We start from the raw sequence: 26,675 nt of genomic DNA, 5'->3' as shown, positions 1-26,675 counted from the left end.
ACAACCTGACTGCAAAGTTATTTGTGGTATTCAGACACTCAGCATTTATGGGACTTAATACTTGTGCCTGCTGAGTGTGAGGGAAGTTTCATGGCATACCAAGACTTGAACTGTGGGAACTGTTGGCTGCACTTTTCTTATTAACTGGTTGTTATTTTGTTTCGTGTGTCTTTTTGCCTTTCTTTTTGATTATTTGTTATCTTCTATAATTTATTTTTGTCCCTGGGAGAGGGGAGTTAGCTGGTATACCCTCAGCAGCATCTGCCTTTGGCCTCATGTGTCTCCCAGACTTCAACATTTCTTTTGTGGTCTCTTATTGCTTATGTTTGAGAAATGGTATGAGCCAAACTGGGACTAAAATTTTCAGTGCATGCTGTTTTGCAGGTACCATTTTGACGACAGTTGTATTTGTATTTCACTAATGCCAGATTCTTTGCTTACAGGAAGAACTGAATGATGCAGTAGGATTTTCCAGAGTTGTTCATGCTATTGCAAATTCTGTGAGTTGATGTTATTTTTAATGTACTTTGAGCTGTAAGAAAAAAAAAAATAGCTCCAACAAATGTTCTTTTCTTACCCTTTTGCATGATAAGATGAAATACACCTTGAAGTTGCTTCCCTTTTTAGTGTTTTCTTTTTTCTAGTAGATGTTGTCATTGTTTTCAATGGTATACTAAAGTCATGGACAATCTAATTGTACCAGTCAACAGTAGAAATTTCTACTGTTCTACAGGATTCTCTTTAGAAACTAAGCTTTTTTTTTTTTTTTTTTTTTTTTCCCTTTTCCCATTTGTTCCAAAAAGACTGTTTAACTTTCTTGCAGTTGAAGTCTTAATCACAGAAAGTCATCTGGGTCTCTTCTTTCTACATGGTTAAAGAAGGCTATAGTTTGACCCATTCAGCCTGATTATTTTCATGTAGTTGAGACAGCGTACAGTTTAAAAACCAAATGTGTATGCGTATTGTTTTCTCTAGAAATAGAAGATGTGGGGCAGTGGATAAAAGTGTCAAATGAAGCACAGTTAACATTTAAAAATTTCTTGCACTTTTTCAAGAAGGAACTTCCTTGTACAACATCTGTCATGAAAGGTTCTGTGCTTGAGAACACCCTTAACTATTTTATATTAATTATATTGATATACTATTATATTAATTAACTATTGTATATTAATTACAGACATAGGGAATATTTTGTCACTTGTTATAAAAGGTACCCAACTGACAGATTAAAGTAATCTTAGATAGTTTACATTTGGATACCAAGTTGTGAGAAGCTCTTGTTATATTATCTTCTGATCATTTCAAGATGCTACTGAAGGCTGTGATAAGTGGTTGAGAACAGAAAAATGAGGGGAGAGACTGCCCTGAGAGAATGGAAGAGTCAGTGGGGCAGGTAGAGTGCAGCAAGCAGGCAGATTGGGTTTGTGCTTGTTCCCAGCTGCTCTCTGCTGACATGTGGGAAAGTGCTTTTCACACGCTGCCATCGATTTATCTGTGCTTGGAAGCATAACTAACTTTTCACATACTTTTCACAGGGCAAACTTGTTATTGGGCACAATATGCTTCTAGATGTTATGCATACTATACACCAGTTCTATTGTCCTCTACCTGATGTAAGTAATCTTCTCAGTGTGCAGATAACGTTAAAGTCATATGTTGAGGTATTTATGTCATCAGCCTTTCTTTTGAGTGGAAGCATGTGGCAGTTTTACTAAGAACTGTAGAGAAGTATTTTAAAAGGAGCACCTGTGGCTTCTTGGCTGCTGCCTTATCTTCTTAAATCTTCATATAGAAGTTCTATGTAATCACAGGTAATATTTATAGTAATGTTGAAAAATACATCTCTTGTGGGCTGAGACTTAGTCGCTGTATCTCAGTGAAGTCCAGCAGAAGGCCACAAAGGTGAGGAAGGGCCTGGAGCATCTCCCCTATGAGGAAAGGCTGAGAGACCGGGGTCTGTTCAGTCTGGGTAGAAGACGACTGGGAGGGGATCTGGTCAATGTTTATCAGTATATAAAGGGAGGTGGGAGGCAAATGGATGAAGCTGGGCTCTTTGGTGTCCCGCAGCGACAGGACAAGGAGCAGTGGCCTAAAACTTGAACTTAGGAAGTTCTGTACTAACATGCAGGAGAACTTCCTTATGGTGAGGGTGATGGAGCACTGGCACAGTGCTCCTCTGGAGGTATTCCGGACCCATCAGGACGCCGAGCTTTGCCACCTATTGCATGAACCTGCTTTAGCAGGGGATTGCACTTGATGATCTTTTGAGGACCCTTCTAGCCCCTGTAATCCTGTGAACTTTAGGTGCTGACTGGATAATTGTTGCTGTTGTTCCCTACCATTCTGTGAATGACTAACAATTAACTTATTTGGCTTTTATTTTCTGGTTTCATATTCATTTAGGACCTAAGTGAATTCAAAGAAGTGACGTCATGTGTGTTTCCCCGGTAAGATTTTAATTCAAACTTGCAACTTCTTCAGAATTGTTTTTATCAAACTGATGCTATTTGTTGTAGTGCTGTGACAAGAAGTAAAACTGTGAACAAATTGGATAAATAGTTTTAAAAATATTATGTGACATCTCTTCTTCTCAAGAGCAGCACTATTTTTCTTGACTGAAGATGGTGCTTGCTTCCCTCTGTTTTTTTTGTTACAATGATGGTTGTTTTGAGTCTGCCCTACATTTGGAACAAGATCTGTTTGCTAGTGGTTATGTCTTTTGCAACTATTTAGTCAGTGGACAGAGCCACTAAGTTTTGACTGCTCCAAGGTCTGAGAATAATGTTTCAGTATGGTGAAACTGCTGCTTCCCAGCTAATTCATTGACACATTTTTAGGGATTTGGTGAAGTGGATGTTCTTCTGTTTTAACTTAGTTAACTGTTACTTTGTTTCTAGGCTATTGGATACTAAACTGATGGCAAGTACACAACCTTTTAAGGTAAATAAATGTAGTAAACAAACAGTGTAGTAAAAAAAACTAACACTTTTTTGTCCTCTTATCGAAACTGCTGAAATTCCTAGGATACAAACTTAAACATTTGTTCAAGTGACATTCATTTATTGCAGTTTCGATGTAACATAGAGCTTTGTGTTATAAAGTGTACAGTATGCAGACTACTTCAGTAGTCACCATTCAACCATTATAGGTTGGTATTTCAGATATTTTCCCTTGCTCTACGTGCTGCCTTCCCCACATCCCAGATGTGGAAACAGATTCAAATAGAATATAATTTTGGTATAATGTGTCTTCAAGAATTCTGGAGAGTAGTAGTAAATTCTTGTGACTCAAAGATGCTTATGTTGTAGGCAAGGCTTTTTAAAACTTGTGTTGATGGACTTCTCTGATGTATTAGTTTTGAAATTAGGTCCCGTGTAAGTGCTTACAGGACAGAAGGTGCAGCAGTAAGGATTCATTTTATTCTATTTGATTTCAGTTTCCAGAGGAAATGTGCTTGTCCATTGCAATTAATACTAACCTTTCTTGCAGGACATCATTAATAATACGTCCCTTGCAGAACTGGAAAAGCGTTTAAAAGAGGTTCCATTCAGCCCTCCTAAAGTTGGTAAGGATATATCACAGTGGTCTTTTTTTGTTCTTGGCCTGAGATGTAGGCTTCCATACTAAATATTTTGCTGAGAGGGTTTTAAAATCAGGCAATATTAGACAGCGCAGTTGTATTTGGAACTATTTTATTTGCTTACGATTGTCCATCGACTCAAAGCCAGTATACTCTGATGGGCACTTGAACAAACAGAACTAAGAAATTCTGCAAGTAGTGATATGTGTTCTAGAAATTAGTTGAGATCCTCTAGAGCTTTCTTTGCTTTGAGGTAAAAGGAAGGATATTTAATTGAAGGACAAGCTTGTCTCGAGATTGTAGCATTTCTCTTGGGTGGGTGGCTCAGAAAGTAAGACTATGATAGAAGGGAAATGTATCTATAGCACTAAGAAATGTCCTTTTCAGCTCAGATAGTACAGACTTAACTGAATCTCAGACAACTGTGGTTTCTGAAATAAGCATTATGAGGGCTTGTCTGAAAAATGCCAAATGTTTTGTTACCTTAGTTTTATATATCAAATTTGGATTCACGTTTCTTTTTATGCGATACAAGTATATGTTTACTTATTTCAATTGTTTAAATTATGCTACTATTTCTGTATTACTATTTTAAGTCCTATATATGTTTCACTGTTGTATTAGATTCTTCTGATATGGTATATTGTAATAAATAAAATAGAATTATATAGTTCTCCTTTTAGTCTGTACCTTAGGGCAAGGGTTACCATTCTGGTTTTTGAAACAGTTAATCTTATTCTTGCTATCCAGTTCTCACTGTAACTTCTAGAGGAAAACGAGCCATCTTTCTAGAGGCTGAGAAGCTGAGGTGAAATAACTTTGATGGGAATGGGAGAAGTGCTGGAGGAAAAAAAGGGGTCATACACATTTTCTGGTAGGGAGACTTGGGCACTCTTGGGTACTTCTCTTCAGCCAGGTATCTGTTGAGGTCTTTACTTTTGGGTGATTAAAAGGGTACTTCTCTAGATCATACAAATACCAGGCATGTTCATCAATTATTTATCAATAAAGACATCCTTTAATCCACTTAAATTATGAAGCTGGAACTGGATTTCTTGAAAAATGTAACCATAGTTTGATTGGGTAGTTAACAAGAAGATTACTGTTAGTTTTCAGTCATTCTGAGTTACTGTTCTTTTAGCTACAAGAAAGTCAGGAGAAGGCATGGTGTGTGGGGAAATTCTGCTATTTCTGCATTAATACTCTGTCAGGGCTAAGTAGGTATGTGAAAGAAGAGATTAATGGTTTCCTAATGGAGTAGGGTTTCTATCCCAGGAACCTCTTCTTTAAAAAGGTGTACCTGGTTAAAAACTTCTGAAAATCGTAAAAGCTTACTAGAAATGATTATGACAAAATAAGTGTGTGTGTCAACATACAGGACTACATGGCGTATGCTGACAAACTGTTTTCTCTTCAGAAAGTGCAGAAGGGTTTCCAAGTTACGACACGGCTTCTGAACAACTTCATGAAGCGGGTTATGATGCTTACATTACTGGACTGTGCTTCATCTCCATGGCTAACTATCTAGGTATCTATGTAGTCTTTTTCAGACCTTTTCCTTAGCGCTATCTGTAGCTTCTTATTATGTACTGAAATTCTTCTTTCTTCATTAGGTTCGTTTCTTAGTCCTCCAAAAAATCACGTGTCTGCTAGATCAAAACTCATTGAACCTTTTTTTAACAAGTAAGTTGTCATACTTAAAAGAATGTGAACCCAAACCCTTCTAAAACCTAGAAATGTAACACTAGCCCTGAAATAGATAACTCCACACTCAGAATCAATAACAGCATTTTTTTTAGCACTTCAATTTATGCTTGTCTTTCTTCTTCACACACCAGTAATCCTGCTGTGAAGCCAAAATTTGTACAGTAAATACCTTTTATTTCGAAGAGAATAGTTTACTTTCTGCCAGCTTTTAGAAGGACACTTAGAAGAGTTAAACCTAGACCATCGGAGTTAAATCTAAACCATCAAAACATAGATTTTTTTTTTATTTTTTTTTTTTAATGGCTTTGTCAATGGCAATGTTGGGGATATGGCTGTAATTTTGTAATTGTTCATAGAGCAAGATTTGGGAGTAGTACAGTTGAAGAAAAACTGGTTGGGTGTTCTTTGTGATGTAGTGCACTGACTGCTGATAAGATTAAAATTGAATATTCTTAAATAGTCTGGAAAAAATTAAAATATGCCTGGTGTAATATCAATCTAAATAATAAAAAGCTGTTGTATTAAACTGTTGGGTGAATAATGATTTTAAGGAATAAGAACCATGTATAATTAGTAGGTTTTATTGGATGAAGATATGATTGGTATTTTTTCTGCTTTACTTTAGGCTATTTCTTATGAGAGTAATGGACATACCATATCTGAATTTGCAAGGACCTGACTGTAAGTAGCTTTATTCATTGTATACTTATTACAGTTCTAACAAATTTCCTGGGGGGAGGAGGTATGAAGATTAATTATCGTGCATTTACGTACAGGACTCTAGCTGTGTTTAGGTTATTATCCATTTATGAAAGGATAAAAACTTCTCCCTTTTATTTGAAATTATAAAGGAGATTGATTAGCACAGGTTAAACTCGTTAAACTAAACGTAACAGGGTTGAAGATGGACTTCACACACTAATATATAGCTACTAAGAATGGTGACCTATTAAATGTGGTGTCTTCACTCAGACGCTTTCTGAGGCTCTTTTTCTGAGACGCTTTTCAGAGGCTCGAATTCCGGGGGGTTGGACTCGATGATCTCTAAGGTCCCTTCCAACCTGCACGAGACTATGATACTATGATGATACTATGGGGCTGTAATAACTTGCTAATATAAAAACATGCGTTACTAGCATGAACATCCTTATTCTTCTGGGTTGTTATATCATGAAGGAGAAAGCTTTGGATGAGTGTTAGCACTGTTGCCTTGACTTAACAAAACGTGAAGTCCAGCAGGTCAGCCTAGTTTTTGACCAAGTTGAAGGCTGAACTTTGTAGTGTCTTACATATGACTTACGTGATGCGTCTTAGAGATACGTGGATGTCTTCAGTGGTTCTTCCAGATGGGTATTGTTTCTCTGTGAAGACATTGTGTTGGAAACCTCAGTCTGAAAGATTGACCCTTTTGTTCTGTGCTAGTTTAATGGTAACAGAGTGTAGTTCTAGAAAGATGGAGAGGAAAATATATACTGTAGTGGCATATATATAATTTTCAAATGTATCACTGAGCAATGGCTCTGCAGATCTATTGGAATGGTTATTTAATTATATTTCCCCCAGTTTGATACTGAGTTGAAGGATAGTGTAGGTAAATACTTTGGGTCATTGAGGGAAGGGCAAAGCTACTAAACTGTGAAGGTGCTGCTTCTGCTTGCTAGCTGAATTACAAGATTGTTTTGATGCTTTGCCAAGAAGAGTTACCAAAAAAGAGTGTCTGAAAATCTCTCTTTCTGTCTGAAAGCACTTTTGCAGAACAGACTGATACAGGTGTTTCAGCAGAATCTGAGCCAAGGGTGCCTTCTAAGCTTCAAAAAAGAAAGTATAGTTAGGGTGGCTCTTTGAGTAGAAATAGAAGTTCATAAAGCAGCCAGAGATAAAAACACTGCTGTAGGCTGATGGAGCTAACTGGACTTTATTTTTTTCCTTGCATGTAGTCTTTTTGCAAAGAAGTAAAACATGCAAAGCATGCAAAGAATAAAGCTGCACTGCAGAGGTAGCTCTGCTTAGAGCCTTTGCTTAAAAAAAAAAAAGCAACACAAAAAAAAGCTGCAGCTGACTGACCAGAGCGTCGCAGTGTTTGTCACTTTGTTTATTCTGCACAATTACAGCTGGTTTGTGCCATTGTTCTAGAAAGTATGGACACTGGTTCCACGTACAGCATGGAATATGTGAAAATGACTTTCACAGTCTTTAGCATTGATTTCTTACGTGCAAATGGTCTTTACTGGATGATGTCAAGATATCCAGATATCTTTCAGTATATATAAGATGTTTGGTGCCTGGTTTTTTTTATATGTTGGCCTTTATTTGTTGTTTTTTTCTGGTATAGACTTCCTGCTAAGTCTGTCAGTGTGTGTTCTAGCTTGTACCAAGAATGAAAACTGCTTTGAATGTTGTTTCAGGGCTAAGTTTTTTCTTACTGACAGAAAAAAATGGTAGCATTAAACTATTGCTTAGAACTTGCTAAAACTGAAGCCAGAACATGAAGAGCCTGCTGCTTTTTGGCTTTATTTTTCTATACTTAGTCCCAAAGAGATTAATTCTGTGGGCAGTTTCTGCTGCATGTATTGCTGCTTCAGTTTCTTATACAAAATCATACTAAGTTATCTGTATACCTACCTCATGCATAAGTGCAGACAAATTTTCCCTGGTGCCTCGTGATTTTTCATGGGTCTTGGCCAGTTTTCTTTATAATAATAAAAAGTAAATGCTTTATGACCATGTTAGGTAACTATTTTTTTTTTTTTAAAGCATGTGCTAAAGATACCAGTGGTAACTCTTAGTAGAATAACTTCTTATTTTGCAGTGCAGCCAAAACGAGATAATGTTCTTCATGTCACTTTTCCCAAAGAGTGGAAGACTAGTGACCTTTACCAGCTTTTTAGTGCCTTTGGTGAGTAATATAATCTGTACTTCCTTATGTCTTTTTTTTTTTTCTTTCTTTTTTCTTTTTTTCTCCTCTGAGAATGGTAAATACTTCTGGTTTTCTTTCTTATTTTTGAACTATGGATGCAGGCTTAGTATGGGTAATGCTAAAACATGTTAAGTAATAATTGAATGGTACCTTGTGGAATTTCTTTGTAGTGGTGTGTCTAAAATGTCTGCCTTGCAGAGCTGCGCTTTAGAAATTTTTGTTACCTGGTACTTGGTGAATGCTGTGGAACATTCATCTTTATATTCATATCCTTTCCTGGTAAGGAATTGAGATTGTGTAGGTGACCAAAGGGAAAGACAATTGGTATAATATGTAGATCAAGCCCTCAGGAGTGAGGTCTGTGACTTAAGTCACAGTTTCAAGTATGGGAGAGAGATTTAGGGCAAACCTGAATCTTACCTTGATTGAAAGAGTTACAGTGTGAACCATTATGATGTTTAATCACCAGTAAAAGGGTGAAAGTCCCTTGGTATACTCAATGTTGTCACTTCAGTTCTTGCTCTGATTCGCTATAGTAATAACTGTTGTCATATAACTATAATAATGCTTTAGTAATATCTGTCTCTTCTTTACCTAGAACGTGATTCAGTAGTCTGTTTAGGATCTCTGTTCCTTCTGACTTGATCTGCTTTGCAGTGTGATGCTGCTATAATGCAGAATAGAACTTAATATTCAAATTTGCTAAGTCTAGAATATGAGTTGCTGAGATTCTTTTTCAGTTAGACTTGCAGGGGTAAGAACTCCATATAAGAGGAGTTTGGATTTTGTTTCTGCAGACTTTTAAATACTCAGTCATATAACATCACTCACTTTAACAGTTCCTTTTCAGGGTTGGTGTGAAACAGAAGCGGGGATCACTACCACCAGAGGTCATGCTTACACATCTCAAAATATTATTCTGTTTGGAATTGTCATTTATCTGGTTTTCACAGATTCCAGAGCTGTGTGTTTTCAGATTTACATTTACAAAACTTGTGGTATTTGGATAATGCTTAATCCGTGTTTTATTTTCTATTTTCTATTTTATTGTTATGGGAGCTCAAAACAGGCTGCAGACGAGGCCTTCCAGAATTATAGGAACAACAATGCTTTGTCAGCTGTAGCTGGACAGAGAGAGAGGCAATGTGAGATGAAGTGATTTGCCAAAAGCCCAAAAAACATGGCAGCAACAGATGTGAATTATCTTGATTTATAATGCTAATTGAATTAAAGTGTTTAATTTAAAAACTTTTACCTGGATTGTAAATAAATTGTCAAGTTGAATAATAACTTGGATCTGTCTTTCTAGAAAAATCATTTTGACTTGGTTTTAGCTTGAACTGGAGTTGTCATCTCCTGTGAGTTTTCTAATGAAAGCACTGAGACAGCTGATGGGACTGCGATGTCAATCTTAGAAATATTTTACAGTTGCTACTCTAGAAGGGGTGCTCATGATTCTGTAGTCTTTCAGTACTGCACGCATACCAAGTAGACTCCTGTTGTTGCAAGTTGTTTTTACAGTCCCATGAGTGAATGTAATTTCCCTGTGCAAGTACTCGCAGTACTATGCAGTCTCTTAAAATATTTTTTTTTTTAAAATACCTTCTTATCAGTATTTAAAGAAAAAGAATTTGTTGGAATTCATTGCTTTTGTACACACCTTTCACAGCTACTTAAATTGACAGGCTTTAATTAAAACATACTCTATCGAAGTATTGTAAAAACCTGCTATGTAAATTTTTTTTGAACGAGTGGAGTCAAACCTATGCACTGTGATTTGTGAGAGCACAAATCAGACTTCTCTGACAGGGAGGTGCACAGTGGTGTATTCTGGAATCTTGCTGATCTTGAAATTACATAAAGTACTTTTAAAAAAAGAAGACACCCAATGTCTTATCCTGGCCTGCCTGAAAAATGTTGCACCAGTTTTCAGTGTGTGACGTGTACAGACAGTCCTCTTCTAAGGACTGGAGATGTAAAAGGATTTCAGACTACAGAATAAGTCTTTGTGTCTGGGGTGGGAATCTTTGCCTACACGTTTGTTCCTTTGTAAGCAGTTTTTCTGCCAATGTTACATTTTAAGCTATTCCCAGAGAAAATGGAACGTTTGTTTGATGAATGGAGAAACTCAATTCCAGTCACTGTTCCATTTGTGACAACTTCCAAATGAGGTGCACAGTTTTTGTGCATTTGACCTCTTATTTATGAAAATGAAGTTTTCATTGTGCATCCAGGAAACAGTGTGTAGTGACACAAACCAGATTTTGAGGATTTAGTGTTGCAATACTTAGAGTTCTTGTGTAAGCCACCTTCTTCCCCCTACACTACCAGAATTTTTTTAATTGTGTGTCTATTGGAAAAGGAGCAGTGAGTGGTAACTGGATCTGGTCCTTTCTTCATCTTCAGGAAATACAGTTCTGAAAAATGGACTGTTTCTGAAACCCCAGGAGCTGGTCTGTATTTTGGTACAGAACTGAAGTTACGTAGAAAAATTCCTTTGATTTTTTTTGTTATGGAAATATATAGGACACATGGAGTGAGAGCTGAAAAGCTGCTGGTTATAACTTGTCTTGTTAAAAGATTGGAAAGAGAAAAGACTACAAAAATGTAGGAAGACTGTAGGAGCCTGGAAGGCATTAGTCAAATCTCGTAGGTTTTTTTTCCTCTTTATTCAAGTGAGTCTGAGGGTATACAGGATGAACATGCAGTGGTCACTGCTTTCTGAAGTGGTTCTGGACTCATGCATAAATGGTGATGCATTATTCACCTTTACCGTGGAATCTTGTTGCTAAAAAAGAAATATAACATTCTGAGTTGAAGTTACATTTAATTGACCATCTTCTTAGCCATCATTTGGCACAGCAGATGAACTGTGACAGCCTAAGATAAAAACAATCATTTTGTTTGCCATTTCTAGGTAACATTCAGGTTTCATGGATTGATGATACATCAGCCTTTGTATCGTTGAGCCAGCCAGAACAAGTACAAATAGGTAAGTGTTTCTGAAATTACTTCAGAATTAAGGTGAGACTTCAACTGCTTTAAAATTCTCTAAGCCAGGAGCATCTGCAATTCCAGTGACAAAACCACTGAACTGCTCTAGATGTGATAGGAGCAACTAAACTTTCATAGCATGTGTTGCAGCAAAGACAATGAGACCAAACTGGGCTCTGTTGAGATTTTTTTCATGACACTCCTGAGTACCTGAACCTGTAGGTAGAGTTTATACTCTACTTTCTTCACCCGATGCAGTACTTTTTTGAGGCCTTTACTGTTATTTTGTACAAAGCAGAGCTATCAGGGTTATAATCATCTGGCTTTGCCTCTCCATATTCTTAGGACAGATACAGGTTTGATGTGCTTACATTTGCTAGTGACAACTGCAGTATAAAACCTTTAGTTTGGTTGTAGAGCACCTACAAAATAAATAAGTATCCTAACTCAGTCTGGACTGCTGATGTATCTACAGTTCATTTATCTATAACATACGGTCTTTCTAGACCTTAATTCTTTTAATCTTCATTTGAACTTATGAGTTGAGCTTTGAAGAAAAATTAATGGAGATAAGATCTACAAGAAACACACGCTTTTAATTTTTTTTGAAAGTTGTTTTTTGTTTTATTTATGTTGCTTCTTATTTAATTATTCAGTAGATTTGTATGTTCTGAGTTTTAGGGGGAGAGGAATTGGTTTAAAGAAAAAAAATCTGTAACTGTATAAATATTCTTAGTGGACTTGCATTTGTAATTCATGTAATTAACATAGATAGTAACATTGTGCTTAAGTATTGGGCAGATACTTTAGGAAGAAACATTTCCAGGAGAAGAAGCTGACTGAGAAAGAACAAAACATAATGTAGATATCCCAAGAGACATGCTGAATAAGTAATACTCTTGAGAAATTATAAAGAGTATTTATGAGTGCTTAGGAATGAGATAATCCCCTTTCATGTCGTATAGATCACTGAGCATCATACTTGAATTTCAGTTTATCCACTTGCTTTGCACAGGAAAAAATAAATGGTTACAGTAATTCTGTATTCATTTTGCTTTCATATATACATCTGTTGTGTTTAAACCACCAACAAGAAAGACACGAATTTACCATGTATGTCAAAAGGAGCATGAAAAGGCAGTTTTAAGTAGTATCCAGTGCCAGGAAAACAATTTGCATTTTGATTCTTACGCCTGTAGAGTGAAAGGAGATGATAGTAAATAGGTTACTTTACCCATGTAAAATAAGATCAAAGCTGAGTGGAACAATGAACAGGAGATTAAAATGCCAAAGAAGATAATTATTTGGTCAGAGAAAAAGCAACTTGCTTGATCTTTTTGTAGTAGCAAAAAGAGTAGTTTTAGCAGCTGTGGTTTGTATAGAATGAAAGGCTGTGGTAACATTGCTTGTAGAGATGGCAAAGAATGGGAAACCTTCTTGGGTGAGTAGTGGCAAGGTACCTGGCATTGCTGTTCTGTGCTTGGATGCACACAGTAAAACCAGAGAAGTTACCAATGGCTCTGAATTTACCGGAAATAAACTATCCAGTTATGCAGAAAAGCAGTTTCTGCTTTTGAGATTTTCTTCATTCGTTGTTGCTGGGTCCACCAGATCTTAGTTTCCGTGGTCAAGGAAGTACCCGTAACTTATAACTTGAGAACACTGACTGGAAGTAGCCTGTTACACATGATCATTCTGGTAGTGTCATTCCTTTTCATTCAAATACTCACATGAAAGCATCCAGCAGAAGGCCACAAAGGTGAGGAAGGGCCTGGAGCATCTCCCCTATGAGGAAAGGCTGAGAGACCCGGGTCTGTTCAGCCTGGGGAGAAGAAGACTGAGAGGGAATCTGGTCAATGTTTATCAGTATCTAAAGGGAGGTGGGAGGCAAATGGATGAAGCTGAGCTCTTTGGTGTCCCGCAGCGACAGGACAAGGAGCAGTGGCCTAAAACTTGAACTTAGGAAGTTCTGTACTAACATGCAGGAGAACTTCCTTATGGTGAGGGTGATGGAGCACTGGCACAGTGCTCCTCTGGAGGTATTCCGGACCCATCTGAACACCGAGCTTTGGCACCTATTGCAGGAACCTGCTTTAGCAGGGGATTGCACTTGATGATCTCTTGAGGTCCCTTCCAACCCCCTTTATTCTGTGATTCTTTTCCTACTCTTAACAGTGAGCTCTTACTGCTTTCCTGTGTTTGATTCTGTGTCCAGAAAAAAAAAATTGTTGCAGGCTCATTGGGGTTAATGAGCTTGGCAGCTGCTCAGAAATCACCAGAAACACTATAAAGGAGGGCATGGGACTATATGACTTGCTAAGGAACAAGGAATGAGATTCTCCAATCTGGTAACAAGCTGTTAGATAGAAACAGTGCATTCTGTTTCTTTATAAAAAGTTTCTAACACCTGAGCAGTCTGTTCTCAGTGTCTGCTGGTACTTAAGAGACCTTCTCTTTTACTAGAAAAGAAGTGTTCTGTGCATTTTACACTTTTAGTATGTTAACAGATTTGAGCGTACTAGTTCTACCAGCAGTTCTGTACTAGTAAGGGCTGGGAATGAGGTGCGGTGAACTTCGTACTTCTGCAGTTGGGAAATTGTGCCTGTAACAAGACACGGAATTGTGGTTGATACATTCTAGTCTTGTTCTCAAAGTAGAACTGGTGGCATAATTCACAGCACAGATTTACAGCGTTCAGCATTAGTGATGCAGATTTAGGAGAACAGATTTGCTGCCAGGTATCTGCAACAATATTCTCATCACTGCCTTTTCGTTTGGGTTTATTTGAAATATGTCTCATAGATTTTGTTTTAGTTACTGAGGAATTTAAACAGGGTGCAAAGGTTAAATAGTTTGAATTCTTTCAGCATTTAAACTGCAACTTCAGACAGCTAAAGTCCTTTATAACAATCTGCTTACAAGTGCACGGTGTGGACAGTCTCAGTGGACTGTAGACTGTACCATCATTTGTGTTCTTTGTTGAGGGAAATGTTTTTCTCCCATTAACTGGATTGCTAAATTACTTATCCAGCAAGTGCAGCAGGGCAGACAAGGTGATGATGCAATTCTGATGTTTTGCTGGTGTGCACACCTGCATGGAGGTGCTTGAATCCATGCCACCAGCTAACATGCATTAATACAGCATTTCACTTAACTTAGTACTTATAAAGAAAGTAATTATGTAAGCTTAGTGCAAGACCAATGCAGTGGGTACCTACAGACGTGTGAGAACGAGTTCAGGGGTTTTGTCCTGGATTAAAAATATAAAATTGTTACAATGCAGAAAAGAAAGGAACATAAAAGGTGTTTGTTTGAGTATATCTGGACTTGTAAATGTGTGGTATTACAGACATGTAAATTAGTGCATTTGAGTAAAACTTCCTTAAAATATTAGAGCTGGCACTATTTGGCTTCAGGCTCCTGTCTGCAGTTTTAAGAATAATGGTAGCTACTGTAAAACTAAGAGTCTCACCTTTAAACCATTCCTAGTTGTGCTTGATGGCAATAAAACAGGCCCAAGGTAGCAGAAAAAGGGAAGAAAGGGAAAGAGGTGCATCAGTCTTTAGTAGACGGATTACCTGAAGCAAGGAAATAGACAGTATGCAGCTTGTGGAGTTAGGTACTGAGAATAATAAAATGTATCTATTTTGTAATGGAAAAATGGTGTCTGATGTGGTAACTTGTCCTTGTATGTTTTGTCCTTGAGTCTTAAAATTTTGCTAACAAAATATTGAGTCTTGGTATGTCTTAATGCAGTAGCTTCCAGCCTGTTTAAAATCTGGGCACCTGAGGAGGAGCAGTGCTCCTGGGGGGCAATCATCAGGCAGGTTGTTGAAGAGTCAGAAACTTCTTGAAGCACATGTACTGAATGCTCCATGTACTGAGTGCTACATCTGGTACTTGGAGACTTGAGACTTTCTAATAATGATATTGAGGCTTCTTTCCTTATTGCTGAATAAAAGACTGCATAAATCATTTTATGATCTCTGAGAGAGTGAATGGGGTTTATATTTCAGGATCTGTGTTGACTAATTAAATTGAATAAGGCTTTTGAATGATTCTAGGTGATTCTGGGATCCAAAATTGCACTACATTATACAGTTTTGAACAATTATGCTCTCCCATGTGCTGAAGTGTTTTCTATCTGTTATTTAAACATAAATAAATAATAGACTCTTAACCTCAAAGCAAACCCAGACTTTCCTTTCATGATGCCTCAGTGCAGGATTATCCTAGAGGATCTTCCTTGAGACCTCAGTACCTTGTTCTGGCTAATTCTTGACTATTTTATTATAACAGTTTGCAGTGAGGGTGTTTTTCTTCTTTAACCTTCCTTGAGGATAAGGATCTTGAGGAGCACACTAATGAAGTGTCACTTTACTGGGGAAGGCTGTGCAAGCCCGCAGTACTTACTTTGGCATGGGCAAAAGGATTTGCAGCAGCACAGCTGCTATGGAAAATGGAAAGCAGGCGATCTGTGCCTGAATTAGCCATTATTTTTTACTTCCTTCAGCCACAGTTGGAATGTATTTACTTGATGCCATGAGAGTGAGAAGCAGACTTATGTGTGATAATCCTGCTGAAAGTGAATAAAATTATTTTCAAGATAAAGTTTTATTTTAATCCAAGCTTTAGCAAATGGTTTGCTAAATACAACCAGCTCAACAAAAGTGAGCTAGTGTGTGTTGCTAAGCATGCTTTAGAAATCCTGCCTGTCTTGTGCAGGTGCCTTGCCCCACTACATTCATGGGGCCCTAGATCTGACTATAGGGATCTCAGATGGATTTGTTCTCTTAAAATTCCTGTGTTTTTCAGTTGTTTGGTGAACTGATGTCAGCAAGCAATGGGTAATCAGGTTCAGATAACTTTTTTTGCCAATAGAGTTGAGAAAATGTCTGTCTACTAAGACTTTACAGCTGCAACCCATGCAATGAAATGCGGCCATGTGGTGTTGGTTACCATTAAGTTTCTCACAGGAAAATTTTTCTTCACTTTATGTTTTAAAAAATAAGGAAATAAAAATTCTGTTCTTTTTAGTTTAGTATATTTTGTTAGAATTCACAAGACATTCAAGCAATGCTTTTCTACCGTTGGCATTGTAGAGTTAAAATAACTGTATCTGGTTTGCTAGCATTGACAGCCTTCATCAAAAGAGCATCAGAGAAAATGGTTTTAAAACATATAGGGAGCTGCTTTTTAATTCAAGACCATGCAAGATTTAATTGTCTGTGTGGCTCCTTAGAATTGTCCACATCTTCATTTCAGTTGTGCTTTGCATGGAGAAATATTTTTAGCATATACCTTTCATGTGCTGGATTTAGCATATAATATGCTAGTTACAGTCATCATTTAACTCTTTGGAACCAGTCATATGTATATACATATATGTAAAGTGAATATGTATATGGAATGTGAATATGCTGCTAAAATATAGGTCTTATTTCAAGAAAAAAGAGTTGTCTGACCAAAAATATTTATTCTCATACGGATTTTTCAAAGGGCTGCTTCATAAGGATTATCTTTTTCTTAAATGTAAGCAGGGTTTGTCAGGGAATTAAATGGAAGAGCCATAACTCTGGCTTCTAGTGTATGGCAGAACAAATAATGTGAAATTGTTATTGTCTTTTGACAAATCACTATTTATCAGATGATCCATGGTAACTACATGCTTGATTTTAGAAAGTAAAAACATGCTTGAGTTTAATTAAACAGATGTTACCCTTAGGATCATCAGCCGGTATGCAGTAACTCCAGTGAGCATCAGTAATTCATTCACACTGCACGCACGCAAACTTCATGGGCAGTACGTATTCTCCTAATTCTTACAAACAGATCCTGTGACTTCACAGTCCAGACAAATGTAAGGGGTGTGAAAGGAGGTATGTTAAACTTTAATTAGAGTAATAGTCTCATGAGGCTATTAGTTCAAACTGCAGATATATGGTCTTGGGAATAGATATACAAGATAGAGATGTGAAGTTTTACATAAGGACCTGCTCTGAATGAGGAAAAAAAACAAATCCACATTTCTGAAGGGTGATGTGGAAGCATACTACCTCTTGTGCATGGGTTAGAAGTAGTGCAGAATACCCCGTATTCAAGGCGACAGCACTTCATAAAGAATGAGAAGGTGATAACACACATCTGAAATTTCTACAGAAGAGTTGGAAATACACAAATAAAATAAGGATTTAATCTCCACTTTACTATTACAGTATTTTAAAATGCTCTGCCTACATACATGAAGAGGAATGAGTTTGTTTTGTTTTGTATTTAAGTGAATTTGCTGGTTTATAACAGTTTATTTCAGTGACTTCAGCTAAAAACAGTAGAAGACACCAGCTGACAGCCAGTTTAATTTGCTGATTCATCTGTTCCAGCAATGGCTTTAGGCCAGAGCTTGCTTACAGGTTAAAAGTAGCTCTGCAAAGATGCTGGGACTCAAAGGAACATTGGTAAATTATTGCTGGGTGAAGGCAGTGACAGTTTTTTTTTTCCAGGTGATTCTAATTTTGTTGACTCAAATTCTTCTGCCTCCAACTGGCAGTACTTTTTTTCAGTTAAGCGAAGATGGAGCATTAGTAAGATATGAGGAGGCAGCAGCTGGATTCTAGTTAATTGCTGCTTCCACCAATATCTTGGGCAACAAAAAATGCAGCTCAAATAAGCTTATGTTTCATGGCAATAAAACAGAGTTTTGGCAGAGCTTTTGCAAATGTCGTCTTTTCCTGGCAGACATGCAAAACAAACGTGCTGGGTTAAGTAATGAGACTAAAAGGGAAAAAATCCAGGAAATGTTTTCTTGCCAACAAGCGATCTGGAAGAGGACTGTGACTGAAGAATTGATTTTTGATTTAAAAGAATTAACCCTTCTTCTGTGAAGTCTCCCTCAGAAGTATTTTGAATATGTAATTCAAACATGTGGTGTGGATGTAGAATACAGCTGTTCATTTGTTTGTTTTGCCACTAACAGTAGAACTAGATAGAAGACATTTATATGAATAGAACAAATAGTTTGATGCTTTCTATTCTTAAAACTAAGTTATCTTAGATGGCATGTTGTCATTGAATTGTTTTGTTTATAACATTGCTTGTCTTTCTCATAGCTGTAAACACCAGCAGATACGCTGAAAGTTACAGGATCCAGACATACGCAGAATATGTTGAGAAAAAACATGAAGAAAAGCGAGCAAAGAGAAAATGTACGGAAGATAGTTGGAAGGAGATGGAGAGAAAACGGTTGAAAACTCAAGGTGCACCGTACATTACCCAGAGTCAATACTATTGTGTTAACAGGTGAGACTTTCTGTATTGCAGACTCCTTATTTCTATCACATTTTCCTCAAAGGCGTAGCACTTTTGAGATGGTTCCTATCTGTCATTTTTCTCTGTACTTATATTTTATTAATTTGATATAAATCAGTAGTGGTACAGCACCTGACACAAGATCAGAGATAAAGGAATAGAGGGGGTTTCGTTGTTAGGCAAACTTGAAATACTGTGATACTGGGGGTACAACTCACAGCTGCAGAGCTGGATGTACCAGTACTGCTTCTTAAAACAAACATTTAAAAAATCACCTCTTTCATTTTTTCACACCTCTATGTGGCTGTGACACTTGGGAACTTTGGAAGCTCTCTTCCTATGCTTCTGTAAAGGTGATCTTCATTTTTTGGATAATTTTCCATGGTGATACTGCCACAGTGAATGGTATAAATTACCATCTTAGGCAGTCCTGATGGAGCCGTCCTTGTGTTTCAGGAACAGGAAGGTAAATGAAGATGCTTGTATAGCTGGTCCTAGTTTTATTTCTACTGGAGAAAGTATCTCTCCTCACTGAATGCCATTACATGTATTTTGGGTATCACAGATTCTAGGCATATGGTGAGTGTGGTGGCTTACGGTTGGAACTATGGATAACTGTCTTTTAATGAATACTTTGGAAAGCAGTAAGACTGGAAGGCAGGTTTGTTTTTGTCCTTCAAATTAGGAGGGGATGATCACAAATGTGTAATGTGGAAAGGTGTTGAACAAATTTCAGTGAATTGTTTCCCCAATTGTTTTTCTATCTCAGTGAGTTGTCTGCCTGTTCACTTCATGTCCCTGAAAATTTTGTATCTGTTTTTCTTGTATTGAAAGGTTCCCTGAGAAACACCCTTGAAGTGTTATTTTTGGATGATCAACATCTTTATAACCCTAGAAAGCAGTCTTTAACTTGTCTATAGACTGAACTTCTTTTGTAATTGATGTTCTATAAATTTTAGTTCTCATTAATCCAAGAATAAAGTGATTTGATTCTCTTCCAGATTCCCTTCCATGCAGATCCTTTGGCATGCTTTTTCTTAGTTTTGTCTCTTCGTTACTCAATGGATTGTGTTCTCCTGTCAGCTTGTCTCTTGCAAATATTTCCTCTTTCCTGTGTAATCTGGCAGTTGTACCAGCTGAGGTATAACGTGTAACTTCAAACCTTGTGGTCTTTCAGTTCACTCGAGATAACTGTAGATGCATTTTCTTTCCAGAGACACAAATATTTTAAGATATATTTAAATATATTTATACAGTGTTACAAATGTTTCTATTTGTCCATCACATTTTTATGTTTTTATGTACATGTGCATATTTTGCCAGATTAATCTGAACCATATATAAAGTACTCATTAGTATGATGAAGCTGGCAGCTGATCTCTTATAATAGCTTCATGTTACTGCATCCTTTATTTATTTATTACTTAATAAGCTTACTGCATCAGCTTCTGCCAGCAAAGGGAGCACAGATGCAGAATAGCATCTTCTCCATGGTGGCAATATGTTCATTCAGTACTGAAGTTGTTGGTTGTTTCTTATAAGCAAAGCTTCTGTCTTGCATTGGCAGACTTAAAAGAATGTAATGAAGGATCAGTAATTCTTTCTTAACTCCAGATTTCCTCTTTCTACCATCTTCCTCTCCTGGCATTCATCCTGGCAGGCTGGTGGTCAGCAGAAAGGAGAGGTTGGGTAGGGAGGGCTGCTGGACTCTGCCTGTGGTGAAGATGTGCACAACCACACCTGCTATCTTCAGTGACCAGCAGAAAAACAGTACTGTGTTAACTAAGGAGATTTGCCAACTGGTGATATATGATAGGATTTTTTTTACTGTTTTCCCTAAATTTGGCTAGTAATTTTATTTTAGAACTAAGAATGAAACTTTATTTTGCTGCCCAGAAATGCTTTGAACTCTGCTTAATTTTATTTATTTATTTATTTATTTAAATTGTATTTTTGCCTGGGTGGCTGTTAAATATGTGTTCTGAAGTTTGAGTGCTGTCTTTGCTAATGGCTGATGTAAGTCTGTCCCTAGATGCTTTAGGTGTCCAAAAAGATGAGGATTCTGAATTGGAAAATTACTGATAGCCAGTAGTTTGTTTTTTTCCACTTTGTTCAGTTGTTCCTCAGCAGAGTAAGGAAATTGAGAGGGACGTGTGGATGTGCTCCAAAAAGGCTGGTAAAATTAGAAAACTGAACTTTGCTCTGAGTAGTGCTCTGGCTTGGATATACAACCACACTCATTTGCTACTATTGCTAAGTGAATAAATAACATTGCTATACTTCTTGAAACTTATTTTAGGTCAAAGAAGAATAGGACACATGGAGTGTGTGTGTGGGGGGGGGGAATCAACCAAACTCAGAATCTGTAGTCATGTGGAGTCCATGCAATGAATGAGTAAATGTAGAAAAAAACCTTAATAGTTTAGGAGAAAGCAGGAAGTCAACAGTATTTGATTCTCTATATTTTGGTGCTTTTACTGCCTGTTTTTTTGTGTGTTTTCTTTTTTTTAGTTTTGTTTTCTATTTTTGTCTGCAGGAAAAATGTGAAGCCTGAAATTAGTTTCATTTTGTACCTTACAGTGAGTTCCGTTCTAAGAGCCCTCAGTATCTCTGAGTCCTGTGGCCATAATTTATGGGCCATAATTTTTCTTCCCTATGCATTTTTCAGCATACCTTTCCCAAAAATATAATTCTTAAACTTTTTTTTAAAATATAATAGCACGTAGGTTGTTCCAAAAGTAATGCCTCTGGTTTATGTCCACGCAGAAGACGATGGACAGAAAGAGCACAATCTTGCTATTTGATAGAGGAAATTCTCACCTATGAAACACGATTTTTCAACATGCTGTGCTCACCCCCCCAAAAAAAAATCTGCGCCAGTTGAGGTGACCACTGTCACTGTCAACACTGCTGAAATGCACCACCCCCTCCTATATTGCACTGACATCCATTGTTCAGGCTCTGTATATCTTCACAAGCGTTGACAAATGTCAGTAGGGGCCATTCTGCCCTCCATGGAGGAATTCATTTCCACCCCTTTGCTCCACCCACACTCCCATGTCAGGTGCCTTTCTGTCAGAGTGCCCCTCTGCTGCCATCTGTCACACAGCAACAGCACGTCATGGAATGCTGGTGGGAAGGTTCAGCATTTGCTGCCATCCCACCAACAGCCACCTCTGACACTGGGCTGACATCATAAAACAGGAGGCATTACTTTTGAAGCAGGCCCTTGTAGTTTTTAATTTTCTAAATGTTATGTTTTCACAGGAGCTCTGCTCCTGTCCCACCCCCTTCCCTTTCCAAACAGCTTTTTGTCTTTCATAATTCTACTGATGGTAGTTGTGTTGTGGTGTGATGCGAAAAAAAGATTTATAAGAGGTTGTTCAAGAAGGCCTTCTGTGTGTGAATGTTTGTAGGAAGTGCCAGCCATTCATCAGAGTAAATGGTATTTGTGTTCCTGAAGTGGAAGTAAGAGCATGAAGCATAATCATATGTTTCGTGTTTGTTTACTGCTTTTGGACATCCCAGAAAGCCTAAAAAATGTTCAGATGAAAGAGGCCCTCCACTTCAAAGCCAAAGCTATATGGCTACATCTTCCATTCCTTTAGCTGAACCTTACTGAAACCCTGTGCTTCTTTATATTAGCAACTAAAAGGGAAAAAAAAAAATAATAATAAAAAAATTATTTTATCTGTAACCTAGAAATAAAAGAATAGTCATTTTGTTTTGTTATTGATAATTGCATTCTAGTTGAATGGAAAAATCTCTGTGGTGTTACTTCAGTGTATCCTGAATGAAACAGAGCTCTAAGTGCATGTTCGTGATGTTTTCTCTGCAGTAGAAATACTTGTAAAACTGAATGTAGTTTTGAGAGAGCAGATGAACTTAGCATGTATAATATGAAGATGAACAGCTTTAATTGCACTTGAGTTGGGTGATCTCATCAGAATAGCAGATAAGCCTGAGATATCTACGTCACAAACAGTAAATACTTTCATTTGCATTACACTCTAGTAGATGACTTTTATGGACTCTAACAGTTGAGTCACATCTTCCAGATAATGTAATTTCATGACTCACCACTTAATACAGTTTATATTTCTACTTACTTACACATTTAATACATACATAGTAACTAGTACCCATGTAATATTTGTTATTAACTTGTTGATAACACTTTATTTTTTTCTACATTTCAGTTTTACAGGTACCAGTATAATGGGAAAGAGAAGTATGAGTCCTATTCAGGAAGAAACTGGTTCTGACAGTTTGGAAGAAGAAGAGGTTCCAGAAGATCAGACAAACGCCTGTGCGGAGTCTCCTCCAGATGTTAAGAAGAAAGTCAAAAGGTTAAAAAAAATCAAGAGAGAAGAAGTTTCAGCAGGTAAAAGCAGTGTTCTTGCTCATAAATGTTCTGTTCTGTTTGAAACTGCCCTAGGCCTGAGCAAAACTGAAGTTTGTTGTTGAGGGTTATTTGATTTTTGCTTGATTGTTTTTGTATGTCTCAACTTTTCTGGACTTCTATGAAATGCAGTAAGTCACTGTACAACTTATTTTGTTGTAAGTTATTTTAACTGAAAAAAATTGCGTCAAACTAAATGAAGCAGGATGTATTTGATTTCTTATTTGCTTACAGACGAATAACACTTGAAATATTTTTAGGTATTCTAAATTTCTTCTGTTTTCTTCAGTGAGACTTTTTAGTTACGCAGAAACATCAAATAACCCCATCATAAACAAAAGTCAAAATTGTGGAAGCAGGATTCTAAAGTAGATCTCCACATTAGTCCAACAAACCATCAGCAGTTGTAAGACTCCCCTCACATAGACTGTTTTGCTTAAGCTTGCTTAGAAGGCGTTACAGAATAAATGAATGCATGCAGCTCAGTTTGCATGATGTGTGTCATTAAACAAACTCTGTTGCATGCAAAAGAGTCCAGTTTTAGTAAAACTACCCACTGCCCTGAAGGCTAATGTATTTGTCCTTGTAATTAACAATTTTGAATTAACACAGACTATCTTGATAATACTGCACTGGCATCCCTTGTTCCTTGTTATTTAGGAGATAGTTCTGTAAGTTGAGGAACTGATGCCATTTTTCAATCTTGTCAGCAGTTATCTGCCTTTATGACTAACCCAAAACTTTCATGGTCAGCTTGCCTGCCCCACACCGCCCTTCCTGCACATGACTTGACACAACGTTGATATCCTCTCTTCTCTAGAATATTCGAGAAAGTACTGGCTGAGACAATTCCACTGAGGAGTGAGCTGCCAGATGGGCCCCCATTTACTGGGATCTTAATCATAGGCAGGCCTTTCAGATTTCACAGTGTTTAGCCTTTGTGAATTACATAGCTGTGCTTTTATTCCCTGAGGAAAAGTGAGTGTGCATAATATATATATATATATATAAAATATCCCTTCCTAGCATTTTGGATGAGTATGTCACAGTCATCTTTAACGATTCTTGCAGTTTACCATGTGTTCTGAGTAAGCTGATGTTTATTTGAAAGGTTTACTGGACCATGAGCAGACCATTCACATTTCATGAGCTGCTGCTAGATGTTGCAGCTTGTAGGAGCTCATTTTAAGGAGACTGCGATTTTGAAAATCAGAAGAAACAGTAGACAGTTGAGCTGTAAAACTGTCAGAATGTGGAACTGCCCTAATGATGGTCTTTATGCTCTCCAAAGTATTTTATAGATTTTTTTTTTTTAGACCTCAGTGTGCGATGCTTGAAAATCAACAGTGTTTCTAATACAAATCATACATCTTTTCCTATCTTCTAAAAAGTGTTAGGATGTATAAATAAGATATCTAATACTATAAATTAAATATATCTGGAGGAGAAAAATACTACTTTGTATGCTTTGAAAGTACCAAAACATTCTTGATTTTACTTCTTTCAGTATTTGTATGCTGAAGTCATTAATACGGGGCTTTGTGATTCTGTCTTTTTAGGAAGCCTCACAAGTAATTCCACTGAAATTTTTGAAGTCCCTGAAACATGGTAGGAAATAACTGCCTTAATGAGTGGAATTGATTGAAAGCAGTTGTGAGAATACACCTCCTGGAAGCCATAATTTATTTAACTAAAGTGTTAACAAACCAGTATGTGTCCTGAGAACCAGTTTAATTATTTTAAACTGTTTACTGAACAATCACTGTCAATTTTACTTGTGTGTATATTAACTAGTATATGATCTTGTTGTTGATCAAGTGAAATCCTTGCTGTTATTAATGTTGTTAGATTTAAGAAGCAAGACTAAATGTATTTAGGTCATCCACTTTGGCATGTTGGCTATGAAATGTACAAAAAACCCGGCAGTCTATGATTTTGTGCTAGACTGTTTCCTGTGCTTGAGGGGAGTTACCACAGATCTTTAGATGTTTTTCCAGGCAACATCAGTGTGCCGTCAGAACTCTTGATACAGGTAGAACTGTAGTTTTACGATCCCTTTCTACTTGTTACTATCTGGAAATCATTTTTTAGTTATCCATTCTCTACTTCACCCCCCAGTGCAGCCAGTCTTCATCTGAATACCAGCTTTAACAGATACCCTGTCTTTTCCAAAAATGTACTTTATATGTTCCTTATGTATGAATCTCCTGGTGGGAGGTAGTTTTTTCTTTGTTTTCACATCTGCTGCTGTTTTCACCCTTAAGTCCCTATCTATTTCTCCCCTTCCCCATCTTGTGAGGTTTTTGTTAAAACTGTTTTTGGTACCTGTGACAAACCTGCTAACTGTACCAGCCCTCTGTTTAAAAAAGATCTGTGTTGGTAGATTTCAGAAAACGTTTGATATTTAACATTTTTGTATCATGGAAATAAAAACAAAAGATGTATTTCCATAAAATGAAAATTAAAGAAATTTTCTTAGGATGTGGTTTGCTTTTATGTATTGGCTTCTGAAATGTTGTGGGGTTTTTTTTGTGCTCTTATTTTGCTCTTCATAATACTGTTGGTTTTTTTTAATTATTATTTTTAAATCTTCGTGAAGTTTTCAGTCTATGTCTGGTAGGTCTTCTGGGTCTATGGACTGACTACTCTCAAAATCTCTGTGAAATTTAATGAAGAAAAGCCAGGTCTATTGAAATAGTTTGCTATGCATTTACCTTGGAAAAAAAGTATGAGGAAGGTTCTGCAAATTAGCAAGTTGAAAACCTTTTCTATGGAAAAATAGAATATTAAGAAGGTTACATCAGATGGTACTTACATCACCGTGTGAACCGTTGTCATTTAGCAGTGCATTTAAGATGTGGGACAAAAGACTGTTATAAGTGATGCTAGGGGAAATTATCAACAGAACTCTTCTGATCCAGAATGTATGTAGCAGCACAGGAACTCGTCTTCATTTCATTACAATAGAGAGGCTTAAACCCTTTCCAGATTATTATTTTTGTATAGGCTGGGTGTATATTTCTCTAAGGTACTGTACCCATGTACAGTGACAATAATGAAAAGATGGTAGTAAATATCCAAAAGGTTATTTACAGGAAAAACTCACCTATATGGAAGCCTTCAGTCTGCTGGGAAACACTGAGGCAACCTCCACCAAAGAATGATCTCCAAGAGATGCTGCCTTAGTGGTGGTCAACCCTTAAATGAGGTCTAGAGGAGGTGGAGTTGAGCTCCACCCCTTCCAGGAGCACAGCTACATTACTCTCACCTGTGCTCCCACAGCTGACCCAACAGCCTCAGCTGATTAATCAGAGGTTCAGGCTGTAATTACCAGTTTCCCATACAACACACTATTTCCAGTCTTCTTCCCACTCTGAATTTTGGAGAGCAGGATGTTATTCATCTCCCGCTGTACTTAGTACCTCTCAAGAAAATAATGCTGATTTGTTTTCTAGTCCCTTTCATAGCCCTTGATTTTAGCACATAATACCTACTTACTCTAATAAAATGAGATGGGATTAGGACTGTGGGATTGCTAGTATTAACCTTGGATGGAACAGACATAGATAGATAGACTTGGATAGATGCTGTTGTAAAGAGGAAATGACCCCCTGATAGTGCATCAGATCTTGTGCTGTGTCTTTTGTGCACCTCTCTGTAAATCAGAACACCAGTTCTAGCAGAGGAGGAATACGGCTTCCTAAATTTGATCCACATTTGTTTCCTCGTGTAAGTTTAAAATATATCCCTTTACAGCTTTTATTCACAAA

General features: G+C 37.2%; 1 protein-coding gene across 10 annotated transcripts in view; it reads left to right on the top strand.

Moving 5' to 3' along the window:
* The window catches only part of PARN (poly(A)-specific ribonuclease), a 34,234-nt gene extending 8,848 nt beyond the window's left edge, over positions 1-25,386 (top strand). For 8 of the 10 annotated variants that reach the window (XM_032447736.2, XM_015876452.3, XM_085513795.1 and 5 more), the window contains 13 exons: positions 444-500; positions 1,536-1,613; positions 2,404-2,447; positions 2,898-2,940; positions 3,490-3,565; positions 4,998-5,108; positions 5,194-5,263; positions 5,913-5,968; positions 8,097-8,183; positions 11,122-11,196; positions 18,305-18,494; positions 22,703-22,887; positions 24,465-25,386. In XM_032447736.2, the coding sequence (XP_032303627.2) occupies positions 444-500; positions 1,536-1,613; positions 2,404-2,447; positions 2,898-2,940; positions 3,490-3,565; positions 4,998-5,108; positions 5,194-5,263; positions 5,913-5,968; positions 8,097-8,183; positions 11,122-11,196; positions 18,305-18,494; positions 22,703-22,887; positions 24,465-24,517 (1,125 nt within the window). In that variant the 3' untranslated portion in view covers positions 24,518-25,386. Of the gene's footprint in view, positions 1-443; positions 501-1,535; positions 1,614-2,403; positions 2,448-2,897; positions 2,941-3,489; positions 3,566-4,330; positions 4,486-4,997; positions 5,109-5,193; positions 5,264-5,912; positions 5,969-8,076; positions 8,184-11,121; positions 11,197-18,304; positions 18,495-22,702; positions 22,888-24,464 lie in introns of those variants that run through there. The other 2 variants (XM_085513796.1, XM_085513797.1) reach the window with 2 other exon arrangements.
* Positions 25,387-26,675: the final 1,289 nt, after the last annotated feature.

This window comes from Coturnix japonica, chromosome 13, assembly GCF_054131305.1.
Source record: "Coturnix japonica strain WE chromosome 13, WE-NBRP24, whole genome shotgun sequence".
In the NCBI taxonomy this organism is placed as follows: Eukaryota; Metazoa; Chordata; class Aves; order Galliformes; family Phasianidae; genus Coturnix; species Coturnix japonica.
Note: the sequence above shows the minus strand (reverse complement) of the source record. Positions and strands in the feature narration are given on the sequence as shown.